At 46.3% G+C, this 27,700-nt stretch overlaps 1 protein-coding gene across 4 annotated transcripts in view; it reads left to right on the top strand.

Moving 5' to 3' along the window:
• LOC118377963 (B-cell lymphoma/leukemia 11B-like) overlaps positions 1 to 19,263 on the top strand; it is a 131,236-nt gene extending 111,973 nt beyond the window's left edge. Inside the window, exons 3-5 of one of the 4 annotated variants that reach the window (XM_052496650.1) lie at positions 9,635 to 11,527; positions 12,646 to 12,715; positions 16,063 to 19,263. In XM_052496650.1, coding sequence (XP_052352610.1) covers positions 9,635 to 11,527; positions 12,646 to 12,715; positions 16,063 to 16,081 — 1,982 coding nt within the window. In that variant the 3' untranslated portion in view covers positions 16,082 to 19,263. Of the gene's footprint in view, positions 1 to 9,634; positions 11,863 to 12,645; positions 13,120 to 16,062 lie in introns of those variants that run through there. The other 3 variants (XM_052496652.1, XM_052496651.1, XM_052496649.1) reach the window with 3 other exon arrangements.
• The last annotated feature ends 8,437 nt before the right edge of the window (positions 19,264 to 27,700 follow it).

The raw sequence follows: 27,700 nt of genomic DNA, 5'->3' as shown, positions 1-27,700 counted from the left end.
TCTGTCTGTCTGTCTGTCTGTCTGTCTGTCTGTCTGTCTGTCTGTCTGTCTGGTATCCTAGTTGTGTCTGAATCCTGGCTTAGGAATGCCACCAAAAATTATGACATTTCCCTCTCCAACTACAACATTTTCCACCCAGATAGAATTGCCAAAGAGGATAGAGTTGCAATCTACTGCAGAGATAGTCTGCAGAGTTCTGTCTTACTATCCAGGTCTGTACCCAAACAGTTCCAGCTTCTACTTTTAAAAATCCACCTTTCCAGAAATAAGTCTCTCACTGTTGCCACTATGGACCCCCCTCATCCTAACCAACCTGCCCTCCTAATACACATCCGCTGTCTTCAACCAGGATCTCAGCGATCACTGCCTCATTGCCTGCGTCCCTAATGGGTCCGCGGTCAAACGACCACCCCTCATCACTGCCAAACGCTCCTTTGGACAGTGTTAACAAACCTCCAGACGAGCTTCAATGCCATACAACTCTCATTCCGTGGCCTCCGACTGCTCTTAAATACAAGTAAAACTAAATGCATGCTCTTCAACCGATCGCTGCCCGCACCTGCCTGCCCTTCCAGCATCACTACTCTGGACGGTTCTGACTTAGAATATGTGGACAACTACAAATACCTAGGTGTCTGGTTAGATTGTAAACTCTCCTTCCAGACTCACATTAAGCACTTCCAATCCAAAATTAAATCTAGAATCAGCTTCCTATTTTGCAACAAACATCCTTCACTCATGCTGCCAAACATACCCTCGTAAAACTGACTATCCTACCGGTCCTTGACTTATGTCATTTACAAAATAGCCTTCAACACTCTACTTAGCAAATTGGATGTAGTCTATCACAGTGCCATCCGTTTTGTCATCAAAGCACTATGCTCTCGTTGGCTGGCCCTCGCTTCATAAACCCACTGGCTCCAGGTCATCTGTAAGTCTTTGCTAGGTAAAGCCCCTCCTTAATCTCAGCTCACTGTCTGTCTGTCCGTAAGTCCGTCCGTCCGTCTGTCTGGTTGATACACAGCAAGACTGGCAGTACAGAGGATCTCCTCTACAGTGTGAGAGGATGTGGAATCTTTATACAGTAGGGAGAAGTATTTGATACACTGCCAATTTTACAGGTTTTCAAAGCATGTTAGAGGTCTGTATTTGTTATCATAGGTACATCATAGGTACACTTCACATTGTATGATTTTTAAGTAATTCATTTGCATTTTATTGCATGACATAAGTATTTGATACATCAGAAAAGCAGAACCTAATATTTGGTACAGCAACCTTTGTTTGCAATTACAGAGATCATATGTTTCCTGTAGTTCTTGACAGGGTTTGCACACACTGCAGCAGGGATTTTGGCCGACTCCTCCATACAGACCTCCAGATCCTTCAGGTTTTGGGGCTGTCGCTGGGCAATACGGACTTTCAGCTCCCTCCAAAGATTTTCTATTGGGTTCAGGTCTGAAGACTGACTAAGCCACTCCAGGACCTTGAGATGCGTCTTACAGAGCCACTCCTTAGTTGCCCTGGCTGTGTGTTTCGGGTCGTTGTCATGCTGGAAGACCCAGACACGACCCATCTTCAATGCTCTTACTGAGGGAATGAGGTTGTTGGCCAAGATCTCGCGATACATGACCCCATCCATCCTCACCTCGATACGGTGCAGTAGTCCTGTCCCCTTTGCAGAAAAGCATCCCCAAAGAATGATGTTTCCACCTCCATGCTTCACGGTTGGGATGGTGTTCTTGGGGTTGTCCTCGTCCTTCTTCTTCCTCCAAACACGGCGAGTGGACTTCAGACCAAAAAGCTCTATTTTTGTCTCATCAGACCACATGACCTTCTCCCATTCCTCATCTGTATCATCCAGATGGTCATTGGCAAACTTCAAAACGGGCCTAGACATACGCTGGCTTGAGCAGGGTGACCTTGCGTGCGCTGCAGGATTTTAATCCATGACGGCATAGTGTGTTACTAATGGTTTTCTTTGAGACTGTGGTCTCAGCTCTCTTCACGTCATTGACCAGGTCCTGCCGTGTAGTTCTGGGCTGATCCCTCACCTTCCTCATGATAATTGATGCCCCACGAGGTGAGATCTTGCATGGAGCCCCAGACCGAGGGTGATTGACCGTCATCTTGAACTTCTTCCATTTTCTAATAATTGCGCCAACAGTTGTTGCCTTCTCACCAAGCTGCTTGCCTATTGTCCTGTAGCCCATCCCATCCTTGTGCAGGTCTACAATTTTAACCCTGATCTCCTTACACAGCTCTCTGGTCTTGGCCATTGTGGAGAGGTTGGAGTCTGTTTGATTGAGTGTGTGGACAGGTGACTTTTATACAGGTAACGAGTTCAAACAGGTGCAGTTAATACAGTTAATGAGTGGAGAACAGGAGGACTTCTTAAAGAAAAACTAACAGGTCTGTGAATGCCGGAATTCTTACTGGTTGGTAGGTGATCAAATACTTATGTCATGCAATAAAATGCAAATTAATTACTTAAATATCATACAATGTGATTTTCTGGATTTTTGTTTTAGATTCCATCTCTCACAGTTGCAGTGTACCTATTATAACAATTACAGACCTCTACATGCTTTATAAGTAGGAAAACCTGCAAAATCGGCAGTGTATCAAATACTTGTTCTCCCCAATGTAGGTGTTGAAGCAGGTCTCCTTCAAGTCACGATCCAAGTCCAACCATTTGGGTCTCAATGATCATATGTGACTCACCACCTGTATTCGGTCTTATGTAGAAACATTTATTTTTATTTTTACGTTGGATAAAAGTAGAGACTCAGAGCTACAAAATGGTATATCATACACTGCATTTGAGGAACAAAGGGGAAAAAAATGTTGCTTTGAAAGTTGATCAACTTGTAAACGGACTTTTGAGAAAACCATCTTTCAATGTTTTGGTCCTACTATTGGAGAGCCCTTCTTTGTCTACACTCATTCAGCATTGTTCACACCCTCTTAAGCCTTAGCCCCACCCATCTCTTTAAGGGTTGATCTGAGTGTTCTGTACTAACTTGCCAGCTACTTCCAGACATCTAAGAGGGAGAGAAAAGCTCACTGAACATTACTCACCCTAGCGGAGCTGGTTAGGCTGTTATGTTATTCAGAGAGTTGGTGACTGCAACTGTGCTGTCAGATTGTCCGTACATAAATTCAGAGTGTTTCGCATTCAGATCGCATACTGGACGCTCTGGCCAACAAGTAGGGTTGTTCCAAAAGCTCTGACCTCCCAACGACAAGAACCCAAGATAACTGGCTGACATTGGATAGCTACTTCCAGACACACAATGTGAGGACACCTCGCTCTGACTATTTTACTCCCCCTTGCAGAGCTGGTTAGGCAGTTGTCATGTTATCCAGAACATTGGTGCCTGTAACAGTGATGCAACAATTTAATTACGCTTTGTTGCCGACGTTTACTGACATCGGACATATTCAACGGGCATTGAGCGTAAAAAAATGTATCAGTTATTCTGCGCTCTGGCACACTAAGACGAGAGTCTTTTGTTAAGAAATGTAGCTAGATAGCAAGCTAGCTAGACCCAGCCAGCTAGCGTTAGCTAGCTAACAGTAGAATTTAAATGAAACCACTTTCTGTCAAAATTAGAACGATGTAATATCTGAAAATGTAGCTAGCTAGACTATCTTACCAGTATACATCATGGTTGGACACATCTCCTGCCTGATGCCATTCACACGATGTATTCCAGACTGGTGTTTTCTCCATTTCCTTAGCTATCATACTCAAATTCCACTGATTTCAAAACTGGGTCCTCCAGAAAGTGAGCACAACACGTATGCAGTTCTACTACGTGATGTTGGTAAAAGAAAGCCACGTTAGAAAGGATGACCTACACATACTGACCAGCTCATATTATAGCATGCTACTGTACATGGCAGACCAATCCCAACTCACCTCTTGGCATGTCCAGCCCACTCATTATCTCAGCCAATCATGGCTAGCGGAAAGGTTGCTGACTTTTTCTGTGGCTAAATCAACTAGGTTTGTAATTTAACAATTGTTTTCATATTTACAGATGGCATACAAGGTTGTTATTAAGGCACATGAAAGTTCACATGTTCCAGAAGGCATTTATGTCCCCAAAAAAGTTTCCATTCAAACGGTTCTCCTGTGAAGTAGTGACGCGTGACATACGCCTAGTTTCCTGAAACCAGTCCCATGTGTTTGTAGCAGTATGTTCAGAATGTGGTGTGTGTGTGTGTGTGTGTGTGTGTATTTATGTATTGTCGTCCACACTCGTGCACAACCACAGCACCCCAGTGAGAGAATTTGAGTGAAAGAGTCTGAGAGAGAGAGAGTCAGAGAGTGTGTGTGAGAGAGAGAGAGTGTGTGTGAGAGAGAGAGAGAGAGTGTGTGTGAGAGAGAGAGAGAGAGAGCGTGTGTTAGAGAGAGAGAGAGAGAGAGAGTGTGAGAGAGAGAGAGAGAGAGGGAGAGAGGGAGAGTGAGAGAGAGAGAGAGAGAGAGAGAGAGAGAGAGAGAGAGAGAGAGAGAGAGAGAGAGAGAGAGAGAGAGAGAGAGAGAGAGAGAGAGAGAGAGAGAGAGAGAGAGAGAGAGAGAGAGAGAGAGAGAGAGAGAGAGAGAGAGAGAGAGAGAGACGGCTGAAGCAGTGACACAGGTTTTTTTTCATATGGAAATGTGAAATAAGGGGGTGATTAAATAGAGCTGTATATTAAAGTACAGCTGACATTAGAATTAGCATAATGTGCTCTGGCCTCGGGCTGCATACTTTATTTGCCATCTGTGTCGGACTCCTTCCCCCTGGGAGGATTCACACTGAACACTCCTCAATAAACTCACGGCCCACTCCACTCCATCTCTCCGTCCCTCCATCAGAGGGCACTAATACCTTCTCAGGGAGAGGATCCCAGCCAGGGGAGGACAGTCATTCCCGCTTAATTGTGGGGCAGAAATGAATTACATTTATTGACCTTCAGCCCCCAATGAAATGTTTTGTGTGCTGAAGAAGTTCAGCCAGTACAGTGGAGTGGAGCGAGAGAGAAGGGAGCGAAAGAGAGAAGAGAGGGAAATTGAGAGGGCAAAGAGGGGCAGGTGTAAGAAATCGAGACCCTGGTTGATTTCCAGTGTTTCCTTTATGTAGCACTAGGGCTTTGTAAAGAACTTGGCCATAATATAAGAGAGGGGAAATATGGCTGGGTGGAATAATGTGTGTGTTTGTGATTATGGGGGGGATGAGGAAGCTACAGGGGATTGTTTGTGGCTATGAGCGTGTGTGTGTGGTGGGCAGGGGGGCAGCAGGCCCTTAATGTGTAGCCTGAAGGGGGGTCATTGTGTGTGTGTGTGTGTGTGTGTGTGTGTGTGTGTGTGTGTGTGTGTGTGTGTGTGTGTGTGTGTGTGTCCACTATAATTAAGTCAAAGGATTTACAGGGCCAGGGCTAGAGCAGTCATGCTTTAGTACTGAGGTGAGCAGCTGTTCCTTCTCCTTAACAGACGAGACACACACACATACACTGTACACACGTCAGACAGCCATGCATAAACATCTCCTTACATCCCCACTCAATGCAGGGGAAATGCTTTTACACCAGACCTTTCCAATGCAGCCCTACTAAGTGCCATGCGTGAAGATGTGGTTGAAATGTTTTTTTTTTTGTGCAGACAGATTGATTGAGTCATTCTTTGAGCTGACATCACAGATAGCAATAATTGATTGGTGCAAATGTTAGTGTTAAAAAAAGATTTAGATGCAAGTGGCTGTTCCACTGGATGTCATAAGGTGTATGCACCAATTTGTAAGTCGCTCTGGATAAGAGCGTCTGCTAAATGACTTAAATGTAAATGTAAATGACCAGTTTCTTATTTTATAAAGCGTTGGACATTACGGTGTAGTAATAAGGTTTAAAAGGCGATTTCAGAAATTAGTTTTTCTTGGAGATGTATTTAGAGCAATGTGGCTTTATCGTAGTGTCATATTTATTGATCAGGTTTGTAGATTCCCTCACTTTTATCAGCCCTGAAATATAACCATGCCAGTTAGTATTTACTAATCTAAGTGCACATGATTCACAATTTTACATAAATGAAATTAGACCAGTGCAATTATCATTTTTAAATTAATAATATGAACAATTTATTATGTATTTATTATTATTAAAGATATAAATAAGCTGCCTTAGAACATTTTATTTCAACAGAATGAATGGACTGTTTTTGCATATCCCTCGTGAATTATCAAGAGGAGTTGTTGTTATTCAAATAATAACAAGATGGTCTAATCATATTTCAGTGACCTGAATAGACCTTCTGTTCTGGGTTGAACATCTGTCTTACATCTGCATTGTGACCTACATATCATCATAGGCCATGCAGACGGTCATGTCTAGATGGGATCCAGCTTATGTCAATTTGTTTTTTAAATTTATTTAACCCTAACTCCTTTTCTAACCTTAACCTAATTCTCCTAACCTACTTTGTCAGTTCTCCTAAACCTGCATGTCAGTTCTCCTAACCTGCTTCGTCAGTTCTCCTAAACCTGCTATGAAAAGCTGTGTTCTTTCCAGCAAATACCCATGCAGACACACTGTGTGTTCACTATCCTTCTCCCTATACAGACTTTCTCTGGAGCTCTCTACTCTGTGGACCAATGACAGTGTCTGAGGTGGAGTTGGGAGATGCAACAAACACATTTCCACTTCACACAAATGTATGAAATGGGATAAATATAAACCCTTATTATTTATGATTCTTCAGCCTCTGTGTATAGACATACTTAATGTACACACACACATGCACACATCTCTGAATCCAAACCTTAACAATTACAGAAGCGGTATATTTTCATTTGTACTCTAAATTGAAGGATTAGGTAAAAACACAAAGCTTTCGTTTAATAAATAAATTAATCTAGTTTCCAAGAGCACAATTAAATTTTCCCACTTTATATGTGTGTGTGTTTTGCACCAATCCCCATAGGAACGTGGCAGTCTGTGTTTAACATTCATTTTCACTGTATGTGCTGGATATTATGCTTGTTTGTGTCGCTGCGGTAACGAGTCCCATTGGCATTACCCAACCGGCATGTGTAACACAGGGGCTGGGCCATCAATTAGTTATCTACTGTTAAAGGTACACAGCTATGCCAAGTACCACAGCCTAGAACCTGTCTGTCTGTCTGTCTGTCTGTCTGTCTGTCTGTCTGTCTGTCTGTCTGTCTGTCTGTCTGTCTGTCTGTCTGTCTGTCTGTCTGTCTGTCTGTCTGTCTGTCTGTCTGTCTGTCTGTCTGTCTGTCTGTCTGTCTGTCTGTCTGTCTGTCTGTCTGTCTGTCTGTCTGTCTGTCTGTCTGTCTGTCTGTCTGTCTGTCTGTCTGTCTGTCTGTCTGTCTGTCTGTCTGTCTGTCTGTCTGTCTGTCTGTCTGTCTGTCTGAATTCAATTTGCTTTATTGGCATGAGGTAACAATGTACATATTGCCAAACCTTACTTTGGAGATTTACAATATTAACATAATTAAAATAATAATAATCAACCTTGTCAACGGGACAACAGTAACAACAATAATCAAGTGGCAAAATAACTATACATTGAACAATAACAATAAGCGTAGAGCATAGAGGATATGTACAGGTTGGTTGGTCTGTCAGACACTGTGTGAACTCAGCTCCAGGACCAGCTGGATGAGGGGACTTTTTTCTTTGCTCAGCTCTTGGCATTGCAGGGCTTGGTAATGATATGATAGGTCTGTTTACACTTTCCAATCCCTATTGATCTGAGAGGAATCAGTGAGGGAAACAGGACAGAGCAGTTTCTGGTTTTAGTTCCTAAGATACAGTATGTCCTTTGATAGATAGAGTCTGTCGGTCTGCCTGTGCAGGTTGAATTTTTAGATTTGTTTCCTGGCTTTGTGGGTGGAACTAACTACCTCATGAAGGAATGTGAACTTGGGAGGTTTTAGTTATACTGTAGTGTCAATGGTGACAGAGTCAGTATTTGATCTCGCCGTCTAAATGTGTGTGGCGAGTCATTAAGTGCCTCTTCATTTGCAAAGTTGAACATCCACACACAGAGAAAAGGAGTTATACATTACTTGTTATTTTCTTTATAGTACTCAACCTTTATTTATACAGGAAGTCTTGTTGAGGTCAGAAGACCTCTATTACGAGGTCTGAAGTGTTGTCAGCTATAATGTATTGAATTTTTGTGTCTAGAATGACACAAAGCACCCAGTGGATGTCAGTTAAATACCAAATAACAACCCCAAGACAGGTAATAATGTACCGCTCCGTTTCAATCTCTCCATCCGCGTTCTCCCTGTTTATCAGCAGTCATTTATCTTAATATACGCCCAGAGCCTTTATTTTACTCTCCCCTTTCCTCTCTTTTTTCATTCGTTCCCTCGAGGCACGAGGCCTTTATTTTACTCTCCCCTTTCCTCTCTTTTTTCATTCGTCCCCTAAGGCACTAGGCCTTTATTTTACTCTCCCCTTTCCTCTCTTTTTTCATTCGTTCCCTCGAGGCACTAGGCCTTTATTTTACTCTCCCCTTTCCTCTCTTTTTTCATTCGTTCCCTCGAGGCACGAGGCCTTTATTTTACTCTCCCCTTTCCTCTCTTTTTTCATTCGTTCCCTCGAGGCACAAGGCCTTTATTTGTAAGAAAGTGAGTTCCTTGAATCTTTAAGTTGTACTTTCTCAGCATAGAGCCATATTACTTTGCCGTCTCTGTGATTATTAAAGTTCCTCTGCTTGGAGGGCTTCGTGGATTTTAAAGACACACACACACACACACACACACACACACACACACACACACACACACACACACACACACACACACACACACACACACACACACACACACACACACACACACACACACACACACACACACACACACACACACACACACACACACACACACACACACACACACACACACACACACACACACACACACACACACACACACACACACACACACACACACACACACACACACACACACACACACACACACACACGCTTGCATGGTGTAATCGCTTTGAGATTTGTAAGTTGGAGAGATTAAAGAGCACTTAAACTTGTGTGTACAGTGGTCCCACCGCGTCGGCCAATCCACAGTGACTATGGAAATGCACTTGTCAAAAGCCTGATAAATATGTCCCTGTTATGTGACAACATGATGTGTAAAGACTATTTCAGCTACTGGAGGTATTAGGCAAATATGGATAACAAAAGTCTGTCTGATGGCCCTCTGATGGCCCTCTCTCTGCAAAGTTCTCTCGTTGTATAAATCAACACATGACCGGGTGATAACCATGTTTATCAGTGGTAGTTTTAAATCCTGCAAACACAGCTGTCAGATATCCAGGTGTGTTTCAGTTGTTTCACTCCCCATAAGTAAGAAATAGGTTTATTGTAAGGAAATATGGTAACAGAAATACAAACATAGTCACCAGCTTCACCATACAGAAACACCAAACTTGTTGTATTTTTACTGACTACCGAATACCACTAAACACTCCACTAAAAATCTCAATATTATTCCTCAGATAGATGTGAAGTTACTGTCATTGAATTAATTGAAAAATATTTTGTTTTGAAGAACATGTTTTAATGATTTTCTTTCTTGTATGTGTTTCTCCTGTGTTGCAGGAGGCCGGGACGAGCCTTCGAGCTACATCTGCACCACGTGTAAGCAGCCCTTTCCCAGTGCCTGGTTCCTCCTGCAGCACGCCCAGAACAGCCATGGCATCCGCATCTACCTGGAGTCCAACCCCTCCAGCTCGTCGCTTACCCCCCGCATCACCATCCCCGGACTGCCCATGGGCCAGGACTCCATCCCCCAGTCCCCCCTCGCCAACTTTCTGGGAGAGAACAACCCCTTCCACCTGTTGAGGATGACTGGGCCCCTGCTCCGGGAGCCCCCACCAGGCTTCATGGAGAACCGTGGAGGCCTCGCCAACACCCCGCCCTTCGTCAGCCCCTCACCCCGCCACCACCTGGACCCCCACCGGCTGGAACGCCTTAGTGCTGAGGAAATGGGGCTCATCTCCCAGCACCCCAGTGCCTTTGAGAGGGTGATGCGGCTGACGCCCATGGCCATCGAGGCCCAATCCATGGACTTTTCCAGGCGGCTCAGGGAGCTGGCGGGGAGCAATAACGTGGCCACACCTCCTCTTTCGCCCAGCCGGAACAACCCTATGCACCGCCTGCTCAACCCCAACCCCTTCCAGCCAAGCCCCAAGTCACCCTTTCTTAGCACCCCGCCCCTGCCGGCCATGCCCCCCAACAGCACCACCCCGCCCCAGACGCAGGCCAAGAGCAAGTCATGTGAGTTCTGCGGGAAGAGCTTCAAGTTCCAGAGTAACCTGGTGGTCCACCGACGGAGCCACACCGGGGAGAAGCCCTATAAGTGTCAGCTGTGTGACCATGCCTGCTCCCAGGCCAGCAAGCTGAAGAGACACATGAAAACACACATGCACAAATCTGGCTCCATGACAGGGAGGTCTGACGATGGGCTTTCCACCACAAGCTCCCCCGAGCCGGGCACCAGCGAAGTGACCGGAGAAGGCATGAAGAACAGAGAGGGAGACTTCAGGGGTGAGGGTGAAGAGGAGGAAGAGGAAGAGGATGAAGAGGAGATGGAGAACGAGAGCAGGCCAGAGTCAAACTTCAGCATGGACAACATGGAGTTCTACCGTAACCGTGAGAACGGCTCCAAGCCGCCAGACGAGAAGAACTCTCTCTCCCTGGGTAAGATGGTGGAGAATGTGGGCCTGAACACTATACAGCAGTACAATAACTTGATAGTCGACAATCGTAAAAATCGGATGCCCTTCTCTAAAAAGGGGTCCGACGGGCAGCGGGACACTGGGGATGAGGACTCTGTGGTGGGAGAGATGGAGAGGGAGCACCATCACCACCAGATGGAAAAGGATCACCAAAGGCCCACTGTCAACGGCAGGAACTGTGGCTCCGGCAACTCTTTCTCAAGCCTTTTCCCCCGCAAGCCCACACCCATCACCAGCCCCAGCCTGTCCAACTCCTCCAACAAGAGGATCAAGATTGAGAAGGATCTGGACATGCCCCCGGCACCAATCATCCCCTCTGAGAACGTCTACTCTCAGTGGCTGGTGGGTTATGCCGCCTCACGACACTTCATCAAAGACCCTTTCCTGGGCTTCACCGACTCCAGACAATCTCCCTTCGGCACATCCTCTGAGCACTCATCTGAGAACGGCAGCCTGCGCTTCTCCACACCTCCTGGGGACCTCCTGGATGGCGGCCTGTCGGGGCGCAGCGGTACAGCCAGCGGGGGTAGCACCCCTCACCTGGGGGGCATGGGATCCGGCCGGCCCGGCTCCAAGGAGAGCCGACGGAGCGACACCTGCGAGTACTGCGGCAAGGTGTTCAAGAACTGCAGCAACCTGACAGTGCACCGACGCAGCCACACGGGAGAGAGGCCCTACAAGTGCGAGCTGTGTAACTACGCCTGCGCCCAGAGCTCCAAGCTCACCCGCCACATGAAGACCCACGGGCAGATGGGTAAGGAAGTGTACCGCTGTGACATTTGCCAAATGCCCTTCAGTGTGTACAGCACTCTCGAGAAACACATGAAAAAGTGGCATGGGGAACATTTGATGACCAACGAGGTCAAAATTGAAGAGAGAGAAGCTAAGCCAGATTTTCCTATTTTGCCTCTTTCGCCACAACCTTGAAAACAAACAAATACAAAAAGGGGTAGCTGGATACTCTTTTTCTTAAATATCGCATTTTGGGTTAATTTTATGTTTTTGCCTAAGAAACTGCTAACTGAGAAAAACAATTAACAAACAAACAGATATTAACAGCACCAATTAAAGCCGGTCTAAACTGCCTCATTTGGCTAAAGATCCTTTTTAACAGTTGATCAAATGATTAATTAAATGATACCATTTTTGGAGCCTTTAACTGTGCAATAATTTCTGTATTTATTGGATTTTGTAATATTTTGGCATGTACAGGTACTATTTTATTTTGTCATTTTTAAATTTGTTTTACTTTTTATTTTAATTGCTGGGATTTTATTTCATTTTTTAAAAACCCAGAGGATATCCTGAGATTTCTTTTTAGCAGACAGAAAAAAAAAATGCTTATAGAAAATTGTATATTTAAACTACACGTGTCATTTCCTGAAGAGAAGCCCGAATTTAACCTTAAAAAATGTTTTAAGCATAACTGAGGAAGCTATTTTTTATTTGTTATACATGATAGGATATACATTCGCGGACAACAATCCTTTGGCATTGTAGCATAAACTGACTTTTAACATGTTAATCTAATTGGATATGTAGCACTGAATGTCATTTATGACAGTAAATCTAAAGAGGATCTGGAGGTTTCACAAACCCCGCCTCTTCTCCAGTAAATAAATCCATTAAAAATAAAGAAGAAGACGAAGCAGAAGAACACAAAGGCAGCTGCTTACTGGTACCTAGTACCCACCCCTGACAGACAACGCTAGAGAAACAGAGACATTGTGTATTTCTATAGAATCCCCTCATATTATTCTCACACTGCATCTAAACTAGCTCTTCCTAAACTCACCTGAACCCATCCTACTAAACATAACAGAAATGCTATAACAATGCACATACTGATGTTTTCTATCTTTTATCACACAGTTGTAGGATGGCTAAACCGTCGGGCTAAACTGCGGAGCTTTATAGCCAGAGAGAGCAGGGAGATCTTAGGGTGAGCTATAGGGGTCTCTTCCCTCTTCTTCATGATGTCATTCACCCCTTCATTATCATTCCACGGATGAGTTTAACACAATCGCCCGTGCCCTTAGATTATTGCATATATTACACTCTCCTCCCAATTCCCTGTCCCTCGTCTCTGATGCACACTGTGTCTCACTCCTCTGCCAGCTGACTATTACAACTTCCAGCACTGTTACAAACTCCCTATCGGACACTGGGCACAGAGTAGCATTACAGACAGCCTCATCACCCTCAGTCTCACTCAGTCATTTCAAACTGCCAGGTATTGACACATTAGGCAAGGTGTATCTCCTTAAACTCTGCTTTCTCTGTTTTGATCACCATTCATATTTAATGTTTGGGTGGTGGATTAGGAAGGGGCTGGGTGGTGGATTAGGAAGGGGCTGGGTGGTGGATTAGGAAAGGGGCTGGGTGGTGGTTTAGGAAGGGGCTGGGCGGTGGATTAGGAAAGGGCTGGGTGGTGGTTTAGGAAGGGGCTGGGTGGTGGATTAGGAAGGGGCTGGGTGGTGGATTAGGAAGGTGGTGGATTAGGAAGTGGCTGCGTGGTGGATTAGGAAAGGGCTGGGTGGTGGTTTAGGAAGGGGCTGGGTGGTGGATTAGGAAGGGGCTGGGTGGTGGATTAGGAAAGGGCTGGGTGGTGGTTTAGGAAGGGGCTGGGTGGTGGATTAGGAAGGGGCTGGGTGGTGGATTAGGAAAGGGCTGGGTGGTGGTTTAGGAAGGGGCTGGGTGGTGGATTAGGAAGGGGCTGGGTGGTGGATTAGGAAGGGGCTGGGGTGTTGGATTAGGAAGGGTCTGGATGGTGGTTTAGGAAGGGGCTGGGTGGTGGATTAGGAAGGGGCTGGGTGGTGGATTAGGAAGGGGCTGGGATGGTGGATTAGGAAGGGGCTTGGTGGTGGTTTAGAAAGGTGCGGGGTGGTGGATTAGGAAGGGGCTGGGTAGTGGATTAGGAAGGGGCTGGGTGGTGGTTTAGGAAGGGGCTGGGTGGTGGTTTAGGAAGGGGCTGGGTGGTGGTTTAGGAAGGGGCTGGGTGGTGGATTAGCAAGGGGCTGGGGTGGTGGATTAGGAAAGGGTTTGGTGGTGGTTTAGAAAGGTGCGGGGTGGTGGATTAGGAAGGGGCTGGGTGGGCTGGATTAGGAAGGGGCTGGGTGGGCTGGATTAGGAAGGGGCTGGGTGGTGGTTTAGGAAGGGGCTGGGTGGTGGATTAGGAAGGGGCTGGGTAGTGGATTAGGAAGGGGCTGGGTGGTGGTTTAGGAAGGGGCTGGGTGGTGGATTAGGAAGGGGCTGGGTGGTGGATTAGGAAGGGGCTGGGTGGGCTGGATTAGGAAGGGGCTGGGTGGTGGATTAGGAAGGGGCTGGGTGGTGGATTAGGAAGGGGCTGGGTGGTGGTTTAGGAAGGGGCTGGGTGGTGGTTTAGGAAGGGGCTGGGTGGTGGTTTAGGAAGGGGCTGGGTGGTGGTTTAGGAAGGGGCTGGGTGGTGGTTTAGGAAGGGGCTGGGTGGTGGTTTAGGAAGGGGCTGGGTGGTGGTTTAGGAAGGGGCTGGGTGGTGGATTAGGAAGGGGCTGGGTGGTGGATTAGGAAGGGGCTGGGTGGTGGTTTAGGAAGGGGCTGGGTGGTGGTTTAGGAAGGGGCTGGGTGGTGGTTTAGGAAGGGGCTGGGTGGTGGATTAGGAAGGGGCTGGGTGGTGGTTTAGGAAGGGGCTGGGTGGTGGATTAGGAAGGGGCTGGGTGGTGGATTAGGAAGGGGCTGGGTGGTGGATTAGGAAGGGGCTGGGTAGTAGATTAGGAAGGGGCTGGGTAGTAGATTAGGAAGGGGCTGGGTGGTGGTTTAGGAAGGGGCTGGGTGGTGGATTAGGAAGGGGCTGGGTGGTGGATTAGGAAGGGGCTGGGTGGTGGATTAGGAAGGGGCTGGGTGGTGGATTAGGAAGGGGCTGGGTGGTGGATTAGGAAGGGGCTGGGTGGTGGATTAGGAAGGGGCTGGGTGGTGGATTAGGAAGGGGCTGGGTGGTGGTTTAGGAAGGGGCTGGGTGGTGGATTAGGAAGGGGCTGGGTGGTGGATTAGGAAGGGGCTGGGTGGTGGATTAGGAAGGGGCTGGGTGGTGGATTAGGAAGGGGCTGGGTGGTGGATTAGGAAGGGGCTGGGTGGTGGATTAGGAAGGGGCTGGGTGGTGTTTTAGGAAGGGGCTGGGTGGTGGATTAGGAAGGGGCTGGGTGGTGGATTAGGAAGGGGCTGGGTGGTGGATTAGGAAGGGGCTGGGTGGTGGATTAGGAAGGGGCTGGGTGGTGGATTAGGAAGGGGCTGGGTGGTGGATTAGGAAGGGGCTGGGTGGTGGATTAGGAAGGGGCTGGGTGGTGGATTAGGAAGGGGCTGGGTGGTGGTTTAGGAAGGGGCTGGGTGGTGGTTTAGGAAGGGGCTGGGTGGTGGTTTAGGAAGGGGCTGGGTGGTGGATTAGGAAGGGGCTGGGTGGTAGATTAGGAAGGGGCTGGGTGGTGGATTAGGAAGGGGCTGGGTGGTGGATTAGGAAGGGGCTGGGTGGTGGATTAGGAAGGGGCTGGGTGGTGGATTAGGAAGGGGCTGGGTGGTGGATTAGGAAGGGGCTGGGTGGTGGATTAGGAAGGGGCTGGGTGGTGGATTAGGAAGGGGCTGGGTGGTGGATTAGGAAGGGGCTGGGTGGTGGATTAGGAAGGGGCTGGGTAGTAGATTAGGAAGGGGCTGGGTGGTGGATTAGGAAGGGGCTGGGTAGTAGATTAGGAAGGGGCTGGGTGGTGGATTAGGAAGGGGCTGGGTAGTAGATTAGGAAGGGGCTGGGTGGTGGATTAGGAAGGGGCTGGGTGGTGGATTAGGAAGGGGCTGGGTGGTGGATTAGGAAGGGGCTGGGTGGTGGATTAGGAAGGGGCTGGGTGGTGGTAGTAGTCACTACCAAAGTGGTCACCGCCTCTTTAACCAGATGAGAATTACGTACCTTAAAATGTAATTCTACATTATTATTAACTCTACATACATTCAGTAATGATGTTTTATGATATCACTCCCCTATGCATTTTTTCTATAAATATCTATACATTTTGACAAAATGAATTTATACCTGTATAGTAACAAGTTTGATTGTATAGTGTGCCATAGTCAAAGTGTTTATGATGTTGTATTTTTCTTCTGGTTAAAATGGTCTTGTCCGCTGCGAGACAGAACCAGTGGCAGTTAGTTACTTAGTGATATGCAGACCAGTAAATTGCACAGTTCTAGATACAAACAGTGTCTGTAGAAGTCTGTTGAGCGTGTGCCCAAACAGTAAGACAATTCTTTCTTTCTTTCCTCATTCAGGGCTCCCTGTGATGTGTAGTTGAACGCATTCTGAGAGAAGTAGCAACTCTGACACACACAGAATGCACAGCTGAGTGAGCTTTTTAGGAAAGATTTTTCCGTCTTCAGCAAGCACCAACCTTTGCCCCAATCAGCACTCCTTGTTATTTTGAATAATGTCCCCCTGTCCTAACCCCCCCCCCCCCTTGTTCAAACCCCCTCAAGTTGACCTTTGACATCCACGCAAAAATGATTTTTTTTTAGTTAAAAATTTGTCATTGAGAAAAAAAGAAGAGAAAAACACAAACATATCTTTGCAGTTGGCCCGTACTGTAATTTGTCAATCATTTTTTTACACACAAAAAGAAAAAGAAAATGGAAATACGGCTTCTGAGCAAGAAATGACTTTGACTGGATTTACTCGGCCTGGGTGAAGGGTTCTATAGTTTGGGATCAGCTGATATTGAAGTGCCAGCGTTGCTATAAGCTTGGCTTTCCCAATACTGGCACTATAAAAATGAAAATTAATTTATTGGGACACTTTTTGTACTGCCATTCAATTTGACATGAGTGTGCCTTGAATACTGATCTTCCTATTCACCGTCTCTCAAGACAAATGCGACACTTTTGTGAAGCAAAGGATTTGAACAAAATGAAAACAATGTATTAAATTTATGTGTCAACTTAGTTTTTAATTTGCTTATGAAATTCCAATAGAATATCAGAGATATTACTTCTAAAAAATAAAACAAAGCTGCATTTAGGTTAGGAGTAGCCAGCACAACAATGATGTGTCTGTGTCTGTATATATGTATGCATATGTACATAGAAATGCATAAACCTATATAGATATATATCAAATTCTTCAAATCAGGACAAGACTGTATCCCTAGAAACATGGTCAGAGTGGATTGTTATGCCACACAATAGTCAAGGAAGAGACTGGACTAAAAATCAGGAACTGCAGAAACAAAAAAAGAATTTAGTGCACTCTGTCTTAAAATACGTTTACAGTATTGAAACAAGTACAAGGGTAAAATAATATTTGTGTGTATGTGTGATTTAAACCAGTATTTCTTTTGTTCGAGTTTGCTTATACAGTTTCTCTGAATGCCATGGTGGCGATGTGTATATTGTTTTTTGGTGACGGGGTTTTAGTATATATATATATATGAATATATATGAATATATATGACATTTTTCTTGTTTACTGTAAAAGTATACCAGTATTTGTAATATTGGAGAATGCCTGGGCATTTTACAAAAACATAAAAAAAGTTATTATTTCTTTATTTTTATTTTGGAGTCCAATTTAAATGGTGGGTCTTTTAAAATGTTTTTGTCACTGTAACTGTAAACGTCTTCAGTTTTAGTAACTTCTCCTTTTGCTGCCTTGGTGTAATAAAATGAAAATAAATGAAATAAAAAGTGAACTGGTAACCAACTTGGATGGGGTGGGGGGGGGAAGCTGCATCATGTCTGAATTTCTCCTCGTAGAAACTATGGAACATTGTTATTGCTTTGCAGTAAAATACTGACATGTATCTATGTTCTGCTTCTGGAATGGATGCTCTTCATGGCTGGTTTGAAATACATGTGTCGGCACTTGCTGTCTTTCTACAGAAGCTTGTCTTTTTGAACCTGTATCTGCATCCTTCGTGAAAAGGGTACTTTAAGTACCCTTATGTCATTACCTTATTTGGGGGAGGGGGACAACATTGCAACTTCAAGATAAAACTCACAGGCTGCCACCATTTATTTGATTGAGTTTGGCAGGATAAAATAGTGCAAAAAACCCATGATGAATTTGCATTGTTGACATGAACCTTATTGTACAGAAGGGAAATAAAAAGGTTGTTTGACCTTTTAGCAACAAAAATACACAAGTAGATGTTTTTGTTTACTATTCTGTTGGTTGTACATATCTTTAGTTTGTTTATTTAGATTTGAACATTTCTATGTGTTCTAACTGGCACTGGCAGTGACCATCTCTCTTTAGGGTCATCTAGCTGCCCTTTGACCCTTGACCTTTGGTGACCTGTGTGTCAGTTGTACGGGAACCTGACTTGCAACCCATAGACTTCGCAGCATGAGAAGAATGGAGAACATATACAAGCATGATGTGGTAGAGACGCAGGCAGACAGGTCTGGCCACCAGTCAGAGAAAGGACATGGATAGAGTGTGTAGAAAAAGATACACACATTGGATAAAAAATGGTAAAGTCTCTTATGAGGTGCAGCGAGATTATATATCTGGATACCTTAGTTAGACATCGTCTCACAGAACCATGTAGTGTACACAGAGCAGCCGAGGCTGGCTGGATACAATCAAAGCTACTAGCTGCATTCGCCTCAAACCAGAAGCTACAATTACAGGCAGTTAGTAGCTACCGTACCTGACCACAATCATATGGACAACTATCAATCAGTCAGAACCAGGGTGTTTATATGAAAGCTGCTCACTTAGATGTACAGAACTGTCCTCCAACTGTTTAGCAGCACAGAACACCCATATCTGTGTTTTATCTTCTTTTTACGATTTTATGTTTCCCTTAAAATATTGGTGCTTTGATATGTGCTAAGAGCTATTCCGTGTTGGCTGCACTGTTTGTCCGCCCCTGGGCACCGTAGACAGAACACCAAGCAGAGCAAGGCTAAGCTAGGCGGTTGATGGTGTTCACTTTGTGTATAGACATATTCATGGAACACTGCCCAGTCTGTGGGTATATTCATTTTGTTTTCCTTAAAAGGTGCAGGTGTATTGGGCTAGGCCAGTAGTCCCTCTACATGAGAGACTGAGTTGACGTTTGTACGCCGGTCCTGAATTAGGAAATAAAAATACAAAGTGCTTTGCTGCTTTCCACTCTTTAGGTTTGACATTCAATCATTTGACTAAAAAAAATCTAAAATGAAATATTGTTTGTATCTAAATAATAACACAGGGTTGGGATAAAGAAATGTGTAATTTTTTATATGTAATAATGTTCGAATACAAAGGGAAGTGGTCCGGGTCTGGACATACAGGGGGAGGGCTGGGGGCTTTGAGTAGGGATGTTATGCTGTGTGTGATGTCACTTTATTTAAATACATGAACTGATTATTTAGGTTGCAATTGGCTGTGTTGTCTGTGATGTCACAGGTGAGGACAGCGTTCCGTCGTTCTCAGGCCTGATGAGTCCAATGCCATTGGTTCGTTACAGTAAACATGACATTCAGACATCACTTGGCCTGTCTCTGCGCTCTTTATTTGAAATACATCCGAAAGATGCATGTTCACCACATTATGCAACAGGATCAATACACACACACACACACACACACACACACACACACACACACACACACACACACACACACACACACACACACACACACACACATTTAAGTCATGGAACTTCTGAAATGTAGAAATTGATGAGTACATAGAAAAGAAAACATCTGATATTAAACTTACAAAATAACATATTTCACTCTTCCTTCTATGTGCATTAAACTAATCCAATACCATCACACTTATTCCGTCTTTTCAACCAAAACCACTTCTAAAATCAACTTCAGGATATACATAAATGCCTGGGTATATGAAGGCATCCTTGGTGGCACATTTCCTGCACTGCAGACTCTGATCCCTGTCACTCAATCTGCTCCCCGCTGGCTGGTTGGATGGAGAGGGGTTGAAGAAGGGATCTGCTCCCTGCTGGCTGGTTGGATGTAGAGGGGTTGAAGAAGGGATCTGCTCCCTGCTGGCTGGTTGGATGTAGAGGGGTTGAAGAAGGTATCTGCTCCCCACTGGCTGGTTGGATGGAGAGGGGTTGAAGAAGGTATCTGCTCCCCACTGGCTGGTTGGATGGAGAGGGGTTGAAGAAGGGATCTGCTCCTGCTGGCTGGTTGGATGGAGAGGGGTTGAAGAAGGGATCTGCTCCTGCTGGCTGGTTGGATGTAGAGGGGTTGAAGAAGGTATCTGCTCCCCACTGGCTGGTTGGATGGAGAGGGGTTGAAGAAGGTATCTGCTCCCCACTGGCTGGTTGGATGGAGAGGGGTTGAAGAAGGGATCTGCTCCCTGCTGGCTGGTTGGATGTAGAGGGGTTGAAGAAGGGATCTGCTCCCTGCTGGCTGGTTGGATGTAGAGGGGTTGAAGAAGGTATCTGCTCCCCACTGGCTGGTTGGATGGAGAGGGGTTGAAGAAGGTATCTGCTCCCCACTGGCTGGTTGGATGGAGAGGGGTTGAAGAAGGGATCTGCTCCCTGCTGGCTGGTTGGATGGAGAGGGGTTGAAGAAGGGATCTGCTCCCTGCTGGCTGGTTGGATGTAGAGGGGTTGAAGAAGGTATCTGCTCCCCACTGGCTGGTTGGATGGAGAGGGGTTGAAGAAGGGATCTGCTCCCTGCTGGCTGGTTGGATGTAGAGGGGTTGAAGAAGGTATCTGCTCCCCACTGGCTGGTTGGATGGAGAGGGGTTGAAGAAGGGATCTGCTCCCTGCTGGCTGGTTGGATGTAGAGGGGTTGAATAAGGGATCTGTTCCCTGCTGGCTGGTTGGATGTAGAGGGGTTGAAGAAGGGATCTGCTCCCTGCTGGCTGGTTGAATGTAGAGGGGTTGAAGAAGGGATCTGCTCCCTGCTGGCTGGTTGGATGTAGAGGGGTTGAAGAAGGGATCTGCTCCCCGCTGGCTGGTTGGATGTAGAGGGGTTGAAGAAGGGATCTGCTCCCCGCTGGCTGGTTGAATGTAGAGGGGTTGAAGAAGGGATCTGCTCCCTGCTGGCTGGTTGGATGGAGAGGGGTTGAAGAAGGGATCTGCTCCCTGCTGGCTGGTTGGATGTAGAGGGGTTGAAGAAGGTATCTGCTCCCCACTGGCTGGTTGGATGGAGAGGGGTTGAAGAAGGGATCTGCTCCCTGCTGGCTGGTTGGATGTAGAGGGGTTGAAGAAGGGATCTGTTCCCTGCTGGCTGGTTGGATGTAGAGGGGTTGAAGAAGGGATCTGTTCCCTGCTGGCTGGTTGGATGTAGAGGGGTTGAAGAAGGGATCTGCTCCCTGCTGGCTGGTTGAATGTAGAGGGGTTGAAGAAGGGATCTGCTCCCTGCTGGCTGGTTGGATGTAGAGGGGTTGAAGAAGGGATCTGCTCCCTGCTGGCTGGTTGGATGTAGAGGGGTTGAAGAAGGGATCTGCTCCCCGCTGGCTGGTTGAATGTAGAGGGGTTGAAGAAGGGATCTGCTCCCTGCTGGCTGGTTGAATGTAGAGGGGTTGAAGAAGGGATCTGCTCCCTGCTGGCTGGTTGGATGTAGAGGGGTTGAAGAAGGGATCTGCTCCCCGCTGGCTGGTTGGATGTAGAGGGGTTGAAGAAGGAATCTGCTCCCTGCTGGCTGGTTGGATGTAGAGGGGTTGAAGAAGGAATCTGCTCCCTGCTGGCTGGTTGGATGTAGAGGGGTTGAAGAAGGAATCTGCTCCCTGCTGGCTGGTTGGATGTAGAGGGGTTAAAGAAGGGATCTGCTCCCCGCTGGCTGGTTGGATGTAGAGGGGTTGAAGAAGGGAACTCCTCCCCACTGGCTGGTTGGATGTAGAGGGGTTGAAGAAGGGATCTGCTCCCTGCTGGCTGGTTGGATGTAGAGGGGTTGAAGAAGGGATCTGCTCCCTGCTGGCTGGTTGGATGTAGAGGGGTTGAAGAAGGGATCTGCTCCCTGCTGGCTGGTTGGATGTAGAGGGGTTGAAGAAGGGATCTGCTCCCTGCTGGCTGGTTGGATGTAGAGGGGTTGAAGAAGGGATCTGCTCCCCACTGGCAGGTTGGATGTAGAGGGGTTGAAGAAGGGATCTGCTCCCTGCTGGCTGGTTGGATGGAGAGGGGTTGAAGAAGGGATCTGCTCCCTGCTGGCTGGTTGGATGTAGAGGGGTTGAAGAAGTGATCTGCTCCCTGCTGGCTGGTTGGGTGTAGAGGGGTTGAAGAAGGGATCTGCTCCCTGCTGGCTGGTTGGATGTAGAGGGGTTGAAGAAGGAATCTGCTCCCTGCTGGCTGGTTGGATGTAGAGGGGTTGAAGAAGGGAACTGCTCCCCGCTGGCTGGTTGGATGTAGAGGGGTTGAAGAAGGGATCTGCTCCCTGCTGGCTGGTTGGATGTAGAGGGGTTGAAGAAGGGATCGGCTCCCTGCTGGCTGGTTGGATGTAGAGGGGTTGAAGAAGGGATCTGCTCCCCGCTGGCTGGTTGAATGTAGAGGGGTTGAAGAAGGGATCTGCTCCCTGCTGGCTGGTTGAATGTAGAGGGGTTGAAGAAGGGATCTGCTCCCTGCTGGCTGGTTGGATGTAGAGGGGTTGAAGAAGGGTTCTGCTCCCCGCTGGCTGGTTGGATGTAGAGGGGTTGAAGAAGGAATCTGCTCCCTGCTGGCTGGTTGGATGTAGAGGGGTTGAAGAAGGAATCTGCTCCCTGCTGGCTGGTTGGATGTAGAGGGGTTGAAGAAGGAATCTGCTCCCTGCTGGCTGGTTGGATGTAGAGGGGTTAAAGAAGGGATCTGCTCCCCGCTGGCTGGTTGGATGTAGAGGGGTTGAAGAAGGGAACTCCTCCCCACTGGCTGGTTGGATGTAGAGGGGTTGAAGAAGGGATCTGCTCCCTGCTGGCTGGTTGGATGTAGAGGGGTTGAAGAAGGGATCTGCTCCCTGCTGGCTGGTTGGATGTAGAGGGGTTGAAGAAGGGATCTGCTCCCTGCTGGCTGGTTGGATGTAGAGGGGTTGAAGAAGGGATCTGCTCCCTGCTGGCTGGTTGGATGTAGAGGGGTTGAAGAAGGGATCTGCTCCCCACTGGCTGGTTGGATGTAGAGGGGTTGAAGAAGGGATCTGCTCCCTGCTGGCTGGTTGGATGGAGAGGGGTTGAAGAAGGGATCTGCTCCCTGCTGGCTGGTTGGATGTAGAGGGGTTGAAGAAGTGATCTGCTCCCTGCTGGCTGGTTGGGTGTAGAGGGGTTGAAGAAGGGATCTGCTCCCTGCTGGCTGGTTGGATGTAGAGGGGTTGAAGAAGGAATCTGCTCCCTGCTGGCTGGTTGGATGTAGAGGGGTTGAAGAAGGGAACTGCTCCCCGCTGGCTGGTTGGATGTAGAGGGGTTGAAGAAGGGATCTGCTCCCTGCTGGCTGGTTGGATGTAGAGGGGTTGAAGAAGGGATCGGCTCCCTGCTGGCTGGTTGGATGTAGAGGGGTTGAAGAAGGGATCTGCTCCCCGCTGGCTTGTTGGATGTAGAGGGGTTGAAGAAGGTATCTGCTCCCTGCTGGCTGGTTGGATGTAGAGGGGTTGAAGAAGGGATCTGCTCCCCGCTGGCTGGTTGGATGTAGAGGGGTTGAAGAAGGGATCTGCTCCCCACTGGCTGGTTGGATGTAGAGGGGTTGAAGAAGGGATCTGCTCCCTGCTGGCTGGTTGGATGTAGAGGGGTTGAAGAAGGGATCTGCTCCCTGCTGGCTGGTTGGACGTAGAGGGGTTGAAGAAGGGATCTGCTCCCTGCTGGCTGGTTGGATGTAGAGGGGTTGAAGAAGGGATCTGCTCCCTGCTGGCTGGTTGGACGTAGAGGGGTTGAAGAAGGGATCTGCTTCGCTGGCTGGTTGGACGTAGAGGGGTTGAAGAAGGGATCTGCTCCCTGCTGGCTGGTTGGATGTAGAGGGGTTGAAGAAGGGATCTGCTTCGCTGGCTGGTTGGACGTAGAGGGGTTGAAGAAGGGAGCTGGATGTTCTACAGTACTGGTACAGTCCACCTCTTGGGTTCCTACACAGAGGCTGACTGAGGGGCTGGCTCTGCGGGTGCCTGATCTGAGCAGGGCTGTTGAGTTTGACTTATCTCCTATCATCATGATATTCTACATGCCGCTCATACCAACACACCCTGGAATATTAACACACACTCATATAAACTCACTATCAACACACACACTCATATAAACTCACTATCAATACACACACACATATAAACTCACTATCAACACACACACTCATATAAACTCACTATCAACACACACACTCATATAAACTCACTATCAACACACACACTCATGTAAACTCACTATCAACACACACACTTAAATAAACTCACGCTATCAACACACACACTTAAATAAACTCACGCTATCAACACACACACTTAAATAAACTCACGCTATCAACACACACACTCATATAAACTCACGCTATCAACACACACACTTAAATAAACTCACTATCAACACACACACTCATATAAACTCACGCTATCAACACACACACTTAAATAAACTCACTATCAACACACACACTCATATAAACCCACACACTTATTTAACATTTATCTCAATTGCTTTGGCTCATTTTTTGAAACAGTCTTTAAACTGTAAGTGCAATTGTTACAACTGTTTTATGGGACATCACAACATGTCTGCAAAATGTAATAACTCAAAACATTTAATTGATGCTTCAAGACCTAGTTATTGTGACAGTAAATTGGCCAATGCCACCAAAATGAAACGGTTTTTGTCATCATGTGAGCAGTACTGGACAAAATGTTTGTTTTAAAAATGTCAGTTTTGTTCTACTTCTTTGTTGACACTGACTGCTTACTGAACTATACCATAAGGTCAGTTTGTCTAGTCGAATGCTATTGGGTATCACACTGAGCTTTTTAGATACCGATTTCAACAGTAGGTAAAAGTTTAATGGGAAAAGTCAAAACTACACAGAAACAGGATATGCACATTTGTATGTATACAGTACATTTATTTTTGTAGCAATGTGTTACATGTAAACAGAAAATTCACATCTGCATGTCCATTTTTACATATTTCTTACATGTAAAGTCATATATAGTGAACAGAAAATTTGCCACAAAATGACATCCCCATGACACAAAATGACATCACCATGACACAAAATGACATCCCCATGACACAAAATGACATCCCCATGACACAAAATGACATCCCCATGACACAAAATGACATCCCCATGCCACAAAATGACATCACCATGACACAAAATGACATCCCCATGACACAAAATGACATCCCCATGACACAAAATGACATCCCCATGCCACAAAATGACATCCCCATGACACAAAATGACATCCCCATGACACAAAATGACATCCCCATGACACAAAATGACATCCCCATGACACAAAAGGACATCCCCATGACACAAAATGACATCCCCATGACACAAAATGACATCTCCATGCCACAAAATGACATCCCCATGACACAAAATGACATCCCCATGCCACAAAATGACATCCCCATGACACAAAATGACATCCCCATGACACAAAATGACATCCCCATGACACAAAATGACATCCCCATGACACAAAATGACATCCCCATGACACAAAATGACATCCCCATGACACAAAATGACATAATAACATCCCCATGACACAAAATGACATCCCCATGCCACAAAATGACATCCCCATGCCACAAAATGACATCCCCATGACACAAAATGACATCCCCATGACACAAAATGACATCCCCATGACACAAAATGACATCCCCATGACACAAAATGACATCCCCATGACACAAAATGACATCCCCATGACACAAAATGACATCCCCATGACACAAAATGACATCTCCATGACACAAAATGACATCCCCATGACACAAAATGACATCCCCATGACACAAAATGACATCCCCATGACACAAAATGACACAAAATGACATCCCCATGACACAAAATGACATCTCCATGACACAAAATGACATCCCCATGACACAAAATGACATCCCCATGACACAAAATGACATCCCCATGACACAAAATGACATCCCCATGACACAAAATGACACAAAATGACATCCCCATGACACAAAATGACATCTCCATGACACAAAATGACATCCCCATGACACAAAATGACATCCCCATGACACAAAATGACATCCCCATGACACAAAATGACACAAAATGACATCCCCATGACACAAAATGACATCTCCATGACACAAAATGACATCCCCATGACACAAAATGACATCCCCATGACACAAAATGACATCCCCATGACACAAAATGACATCCCCATGACACAAAATGACACAAAATGACATCCCCATGACACAAAATGACATCTCCATGACACAAAATGACATCCCCATGACACAAAATGACATCCCCATGACACAAAATGACATCCCCATGACACAAAATGACATCCCCATGACACAAAATGACATCCCCATGACACAAAATGACATCCCCATGACACAAAATGACATCCCCATGCCACAAAATGACATCACCATGACACAAAATGACATCCCCATGACACAAAATGACATCCCCATGACACAAAATGACATCCCCATGACACAAAATGACATCCCCATGACACAAAAGGACATCCCCATGACACAAAATGACATCCCCATGACACAAAATGACATCTCCATGCCACAAAATGACATCCCCATGCCACAAAATGACATCCCCATGCCACAAAATGACATCCCCATGACACAAAATGACATCCCCATGACACAAAATGACATCTCCATGACACAAAATGACATCCCCATGACACAAAATGACATCTCCATGCCACAAAATGACATCCCCATGCCACAAAATGACATCCCCATGACACAAAATGACATCCCCATGACACAAAATGACATCCCCATGACACAAAATGACATCCCCATGACACAAAATGACATCTCCATGACACAAAATGACATCCCCATGACACAAAATGACATCCCCATGACACAAAATGACATCCCCATGACACAAAATGACATCTCCATGACACAAAATGACATCCCCATGACACAAAATGACATCTCCATGACACAAAATGACATCCCCATGACACAAAATGACATCTCCATGACACAAAATGACATCCCCATGACACAAAATGACATCCCCATGCCACAAAATGACATCCCCATGCCACAAAATGACATCCCCATGACACAAAATGACATCCCCATGACACAAAATGACATCCCCATGACACAAAATGACATCCCCATGACACAAAATGACATCCCCATGACACAAAATGACATCCCCATGACACAAAATACCTACAAAACCACAGCAATGAAAAACCCTGCGGTAGTTCTGTAACAAAAAATAATTACGTACCTCCTCCAAGTATGTAACACTACAAGTTCCCATCTTCTTGGTGGGCATCCTGTCACTCTTGTTGGTCTGGCCAGAGATTTTCCTCAACATCACTTCTGATGTTTTCCCTTGAGATGCACCGGGGGAAAATGTCCTTGCGTTGAGCAACCATCCCCTGCAGTGATCGCCTGTGATGTCCTCACAAGCAGCATTCATGGCATCTAACAGAGATTTCTGATCTTGTGCCCGATAGTCATATACTTTCCACCTCCATGCTGAACAAACCTCTTCTATTGGATTCAGGAATGGGGAGGATAGTGGAACAACTCCATTGTAATTCTGTGCAGCAAACCTTTTCCTGACAATGTTGGTTTGGTGGAAGCTGACATTATCCCACACAAATACATAATTTGGCAAATCTGGTCTAACTAAACCTCTTTGGTGTTCTGGTATTAGGTCTCTGTAAAGTGTATTTAGGAAGGACAGGAGAAGTTATAGGGCCCAATGTGTGGAATATGTGCTCACAGCATTCTCAGAAATGGCAGCACACATTGTAATATTGCCCCCATGTTGGCCTGGTGTGACAG

Source organism: Oncorhynchus keta, chromosome 35 (assembly GCF_023373465.1).
Source record: "Oncorhynchus keta strain PuntledgeMale-10-30-2019 chromosome 35, Oket_V2, whole genome shotgun sequence".
Taxonomy (NCBI): domain Eukaryota; kingdom Metazoa; phylum Chordata; class Actinopteri; order Salmoniformes; family Salmonidae; genus Oncorhynchus; species Oncorhynchus keta.
Note: the sequence above shows the minus strand (reverse complement) of the source record. Positions and strands in the feature narration are given on the sequence as shown.